The 7,274-nt window shown below is 33.6% G+C and overlaps 1 protein-coding gene and 1 pseudogene across 1 annotated transcript; one reads left to right on the top strand and one right to left on the bottom strand.

Moving 5' to 3' along the window:
• Positions 1-3,278: 3,278 nt before the first annotated feature.
• On the bottom strand, positions 3,279-4,463 carry LOC120157338 (annotated as a pseudogene).
• A 29-nt stretch (positions 4,464-4,492) lies between these two features.
• Positions 4,493-6,685, top strand: LOC120157337 (galactose mutarotase-like). The gene is made up of 2 exons (XM_039168497.1): positions 4,493-4,562; positions 6,369-6,685. The coding sequence occupies exons 1-2, from the start codon at positions 4,493-4,495 to the stop codon at positions 6,683-6,685; spliced, it is 387 nt and encodes a 128-aa protein (XP_039024428.1).
• The last annotated feature ends 589 nt before the right edge of the window (positions 6,686-7,274 follow it).

Raw genomic sequence — 7,274 nt, 5'->3', positions numbered from 1 at the left:
GGGTTAAATTATCATTCTAGTACCTTGATTATGTGATTTTTCTATTTATGACCATTACTTTTGTTTATTTTATAATTTAATTCCCTAATTTTAATATTTTAAATAATTTTGATTTATTTACAATTATAGTATCTATAATATTAATTATTTGTAATTGTGGTCTTGACTTACCTAATCCAAAGGTCGATTGGTGACTCCATATTTGTCTATTTTAAAACCTGACATGTTCCCAAAATTAAGTTGGATTGATTACCGAAAAAGCCCTAAAAATCCAATGGGGACCGTTTCGACACATATATTATAGTATTATATGTCTTATTTTAAATATATTATTTATTACTATATGATTTTTCTTAAAAACATCATGAGTGGTAATATCACTGTAATACGAGACGACGATTTTATTTCCTGAGAGCAATTTATGAAGACATCTATCAGCTATAAGGGAAATGTGTTTTTAAGGATTGTTTGCACAAAAGTTTTCCTTTTTATTCGATTGATTTTTATTTTTAATATAATATTATCCTATTTTTAAATTAAGTAAAAATCAAGGCAATGTCATTTTGTGTGGGGAATCCATGAAAAAGTCTTCCGACTAGAAGGGAAATGTATTTTCGAAGATTGTTCGTACAAAAGAATAACATTTTTAAATAATATCATTTTTAATAAATAAATAAATATGTTTTTTAAATATGTGTTGTTTCTACTTATTTCATTAAATACATTCATTTTTAACTATTGCATTCTTCGATACCTGTCATCGTACTTTGATTTTTAATAAATTTTAAGGCAATATTGTTTTAATTTGGAAAATTGACGAGATATTGTCCTAACCTAAGAGAATGGCAATCACCATTAGTCTTTTAAATTAAAAGGACATCTTTTTCAAAATAGATTCCAATGAATAAAAGATTCGTAATTTAAATATATGTTCAAGCTCGCAATTTCCAATATTTAGACAACGTATAATCGCTTAGATATCAAGTTTGGGCATTGTGGGGAGCTTATCATTCTCCACGCGTAATCGACTCTCGAACTCTTAAAAATGAATATTTGGTAAAATGCATACATTTTTTTCTTTTAAAAGGTTTTTTCTAAAAATTCATAAAAACATGTTTTTAGGTATTCGACCTATCTAACCCAAAGGTCGACAACGACTCCAAATCAAATTATTTCAAAACCTTTCACCCCATCTTCAAGTTAAAATTTTAAGTCAAACCGATCCTGCTCGTCGTTGGGTTGTTAAGGGAAACATTATGACATATATCTTTAATATATGTAAGTATGAGCACAAACACAAATAACACTTAAGTGACAATGTACATATATATATATATATATAAATCTTATCTTCAATCACTTAATGAGTGCATGTTTAAAAATTTATATTTAAATATTTGAGAAAAAATAATGTTAGATTTCATAATCTTATAACCAAATTTGCTCGTTTTAAGTTACCAAAGACAAGTAATAAACTTGATCAGACTCATAATAATACGACAGTAAAAGAGAATTTTGGATACTCGAATTTCTCTATCAGTTGTTGCCTTTTTAAATATTCGGGATTCAAGTATCCAAAATTTCCTTTAACTATCATACTGACATGTGTTTAATCAAGTTCAAATTATGCTTTTAACGGTTCAAAATCAATAATTCTGATCAAGATTCTTAAATCTTACATTATTTAGATATTGATTTTTTCAAATGTTCAAATATAGACTTTTAAACATACATTTATTAAATGATTGAAGATTGAAGGTGAGTCTCATACACAAACACTGTTATTATCGCTTGACTTATACTCATGCTAACATATATATATATATATATATATATATATATATATATATATAAACTATATGTTTTTTAAATAAGTTTTTTTAAGCACGAATCAAACTATCTCAGTAGTTTAAGGGATGATTATTATCCTTAAAGGCTTCGGTTTCGAACATAAGAGACGTACTTTATAATTATTTTAGATTAATCAAAATAAATAAATTTCTTTAAATGTTTTTAAAATATTATTATAAGAAAATAAAAACCTATCTTCAAAAATAGGAAATCTAAAGATGCTGGAATATTTTGGCTATGACATCTAAATATACTTCATCCTTTCTTTAGCTTTCTATTGTTAGGTTTCACGGTCATCATCTGTTTTTGTTTTCTCTTCAATAATTATTCCTATAAATTCCTCACCAAATACCCTGTGAATCTCAATCGTCGTTTTTCCCGAGAAAATGCATAAGCTTTGTTTCTTCTTCACTTTGCTGCTTGTGGTTGCTTTTTGTTTCGCCAATGGTGAAAAACTAGAATACGCATAGAGAAATCAAAATAGAAAATCAGAATATACGAGCTGAAGAATGAGAACATGTCTGTTAACTTCACCAACTGGGGTGCGACCATTATGTCACTTGCTATCCCAGATAAACATGGTTGGTTCCTTTTGTCTGGTTTGGTTTTCGGTTTTCTTGTCTGGGTTTCATTTTTCTTTCATTTTCCTTTTCCTGCAAATTTTCAGGAAAACGGGGTGATATTGTTCTTGGATATGATATTGTCAAAGTGTATAAGGTGAGTTCTTCTCTCCTTTTGTTTTGTGATTGCATTTGCAGTTTTCAATTTCATCATGATTTTGCTTTGATCTTTTGTCAATGGAGATTCGGAGAATCACTGATACAATTCACATATAGGTTTAGATTTATTTTGCGGTTGGGGTAGGGATTTAAATAAGGGTAAAGTATAGTAATGGTCACTGAACTTTTCTAAAACTTTCATTTAGGTCCCAAACTTTTAAAACTTGTAATACAATCCCTCAACATTTAGTTCATTTACAATATGGTCCCTCAACATTTAGTTCATTTGCAATATGGTCCCCGATGTAACTGTTGGGGGACCATATTGCAAATGAATTAAATGTTAGGGGACTGTATTGCAAGTTTTAAAAGTTGGGGGACCTAAATGAAAGCTTTAGAAAAGTTCAGTGACCATTACTATACTTTACCCAAAAATTAATTATCCAAAAAAAATGACCTCAATGAATGTAATACTGAACAAAGAAAAAGCGCTTGTTAATAATGTCATAACAGGTGAAGCATGCACTAGCAACAAGCTTCCCTCCAATTTCAAAATCAAATCAGAAGGCAAGAAAGAATTTGTACAGATGATGTAGCAGACTCAAAATCCCATCCAAGGTCTCTCTGTTAGCTCTTATTATCCACTGGGAATAGCTAACCGAAACTCAAAAATAAAACCAAAAAAAATGGGGAAATCAAGGTTTGGCATCACTTGGAAGCATCAGGATTGGGTTTCACTTTGTTATCAGCCTCAGCCGAAGATGAAGTCTCCGGTTTTGGTTGTCCAATGCCACATTAGCAGTAGCAGCAGTATCCTTCCCTAGTGAAGCGGGTTTATTTTCTCCAGCAGAATCTGCTGCTTTTGAACCTTTCCCATTCTTGGCGTCATTTCTTTCCTTTTCATCTTTATTTTCCTTTCCGTTTTTGCCATGTTTGGGTGGAGGGATCATATGAGGTGGAGGATTCTGTTTAAGCTTAACGAAAATCTGCCTCATTCTCGAAAGATTAGTTGGTTTCCCCGGTTTTGGACCATGAATTACCGACGCCGAATGAGTTTTATCGGAGTCTTTCCTTCCTCTCTTATTCTCGATATTCGCCAGCTCTCGAGGAATGATCTCAGCTATTGCTTTCCAGTAATGCAAGTGAGCTTCTTTGTGGAACTTGCCTTGATTAGCTAAGTATAGCTGCATATCAACAACACGAAAGATCAGTTCAGATCTTCAGCCTCGTAAACAAGTGAAGAGAATTTGGATAACCACAAATGCTTGTTTCTTCTACCTTCTCTCTTTCTCTATTGTTAGCCTTATCAGTTTCGTAGTTCTGATTCCTTTTCTCGTAAAACAATCGCTTGTACTCATCTACTTCGGTGATTATCTGATCTCGCATCTTCCTCTCTTTTCCCCTTCTCCTCCAGATGAATGGCGTTTAAGCTGCACCGGAAGGAATTTAAAAACAATTAATGAAATGAGATATTACGAAAAGAAGGGAAAACGAAACAAACCGGCGCCATTCGCGTCGCGTGAAGTTTTCCTTTTGCATCTGATCAGGCGGAGGCAACATTGGTCCTTCAAAGCCGAAAAAACCATCAACATCATGACCACGACCACTACCACTACCATCCATCGCAAACCCTCCAAAAGAGGTCATGAACTCAGCGTTGGGCGCCGAAAACCAGAACCCATAAACGTCCGGCGAAGGTTGCTCGTTAAAATTGTCGATATTATTATCAGTGTTGTTATTGTTATTGACAATATACCCAAGGTTTTGACTGTGACTCCTACTGCATGTGGTTGTGAGCGATGTAAGTAGTAGTATCGGCGGTGAGATCATCGTAAGGGAAAGCTTGTGGAGGAGGGAAAGAGGAAGAACTGTGGGCTCCCTTGTTTGAGACATCGTCGTCGAAAGAGCGAGACGAGGAATTAATGTTTTCTTCTCCGTCGTTGTTCGTGGCAGTGAAGGACTCCATTGATGATCAAGTGGAAGATCCTAAAAGTTTTGGTCACACTGTAGGGGTTCTGTGGTAGTGCGAGGGTTTGAGGTTTGAGATATTTTTGCTTAGAATACATCGTTATATTCAGATCCAAGAGAGGGAAGAGGAGGTTCGTTGGCTTCTCTTATATCATTATATTAACTATTAGGGTAAAGTATAGTAATGGTCACTGAACTTTTCTAAAGCTTTCATTTAGGTTCTTTAACTTTTAAAACTTGCAATACAGTCCCCAACATTTAGTCTGTTTGCAATATGGTCCCCAACAGTTACATCAGGGACCATATTGACAAATGGACTAAATGTTGAGGGACCATATTGCAAATGGACTAAATGTTAGGGGATTGTATTGCAAATTTTAAAAGTTGGGGGACCTAAATGAAAGCTTTAGAAAAATTCAGTTAACATTACTATACTTTACCCTTTAAATAATGAACCGACAATGGTATCACGGCCGTTATATAACAGTTTTGGCAACTTCCGAAAATAGTGTGAAGCATATTCATACCAATAATAATGGATAGATATTAATTTAACCGGTAATTGACCTGCGACAATAACAAATCGTTATTTTTGTTATTATTTCGTTACAAAAAGTTTGTTGCAACAATTAAAATTATTATATTATATAGAGTAAAATACATAAATAGTCCCTTGAGTATAAGATGTTAATTTAGTAAGTCTCTTGATTATTAAAAATTACAAAATAATCCCTCGACTATAGGGAATTACTTTTTAAGGCTCTCGACTATTAAAAGTTACAAATGATCACTCAACTATTCAATATGTTTCAAACTCATCCTTTTTGGTTAAAAATCAACGACAATCTAACTGAATGTTAACCTGCTGACTGAGATATGATAAAATGTGGTCTCCTAATCTTAAACAACTATTATATCTCAACTACCAGGTTAACACCCATCTCAGACGGTCGTCAAATTTTTAACGAAAAATGACTAGTTTAGAATATAATGAATAGTCAGGTGATTATTTTGTAACTTTTAATAGTTGATGACTCAATATAATATTCTAAAGTTGAGGGACCATTTGTGTACTTTACCTTTTTATAATTTGTGCGAATTTAAAGAAAATCATGACTTAATACTCGCCGTGGTTGCAATTAACATTTATTATATCCGCAACTGCGATAAATACAATATGATTGTAACAGTTGTGAATTCATTTCACACTGTTATTTCCAGCAATAGCGATTTCGAATGCCGTCACTATTACTATACTGCTAGCAAACTACTATTTAAATCCCTAAATGAAACAATTTGCAGTTCTTTCACCTTTTCAAACGCTTCATTTGATAGTTAGACACTTTTTTTCTATTTACTCATGACTTGACATAAACATCGAAAGAACGATACGATATACTTTGGATCCATAGTCGGACTTCGGATCCATCGTCGGACGGGTCGCGAATCGAATCGGAGGTGCAAGTTCTTTGAATGGAGCTCAATATAAACTGCCGAAAAATTATGGGAATAACACACTTCACGGTAAACTTAATCTCTTAAATATTTACTGATAAAACATATTATCCGAAATTCTTTGCTTGCTGCTATGATACTTTGTGTTGTAATTTGATGGAAAATTTTAGGTGGTCCTAAAGGATTCTCTGATGTTATCTGAAAAGTGAGGAAGATTAAGAATGATTCTGATGAACCCTCCCTTCTCTTCGGTTATGATAGCAAAGATGGTGAAAATGATTGACAAACATGATTATTTTCTGTCATAAACATACACATATTTTTTGCAGACGCAGTTACTTAAACTTAAGTATTCAAATATTTTCTTTTCTACAGGATTTCCGGGTGAAATTAGAGTCACCGTCGAGTACCTCCTCCGATCGGATAACCGGTTCAGAGAGATGATGAAGGCCAGGGAATTAAAACAGGCTACCCCTGTGAATCTAGCACAACATACATATTGGAACCTTGGTAACCATGACAGTGGTGACATCTTGTCCGAACAAGTCCAGATTTTCGCCTCCCATGTCACGCCTGTCGACAAAAACCTTATCCCGACAGGCGTAATTTTGACCGTACGAGGAACTCCATACGATTTCCTCAAACCGCAGACGATCGGGGGAAAGGTTACGACAAACTACATCATCGACTGACCGAACGATCCCCTAAAGCTGAAGAAAACAGCAATAGTGAAGGAAAAGAAGTCTGGGAGAATTATGAAACTGTATACGAATCAGATTGGTGTGCAATTCTATACAGGAAACATGCTGAAACAGGAGAAGGGGAAAAGAGGGTTTGTTTATAAAACTCATGCGCGGCTATGCTTGAAAACTCAAGGCTTTCCTGATGCACTGAATCACCAAAATTTTCCTTCACAAATTATTTCTCCAGGAAAGCCTTGGAAGCATAAAATGCTTTTCAAGTTCTTAATTGCAAAGGAGAAAATATCTCATAAATAGTTAAGAAGATTAATTCTCTTGAGATTGAAAATAACAGTGTTAATGATATGAATTGTTATAGAGGTAAGATTAGATGTTGTAACAATGAGTATAAAATCAGAGACCGAATATATATTTAAAATGTTGCTATTGTAACGGTTAAGATTTTTGGACTAAAGTAATAGTAGCTTCACTCGTTAGAGAGAATATTGTTAACTAAGTTCGAGTGGCTATATTTATAGGTTTTCCTTTGAGGTCTTAAGTTTGAAAAAACACACACATTATGACATCGAAACAGTACTTG

The sequence above is a fragment of the Hibiscus syriacus genome, unplaced genomic scaffold (genome assembly GCF_006381635.1).
Source record: "Hibiscus syriacus cultivar Baekdansim isolate YM2019G1 unplaced genomic scaffold, ASM638163v2 tig00111244_pilon, whole genome shotgun sequence".
In the NCBI taxonomy this organism is placed as follows: Eukaryota; Viridiplantae; Streptophyta; class Magnoliopsida; order Malvales; family Malvaceae; genus Hibiscus; species Hibiscus syriacus.
The sequence above is the reverse complement of the archived record's forward strand: the minus strand, read 5'-3'. Positions and strand labels throughout refer to the sequence as shown.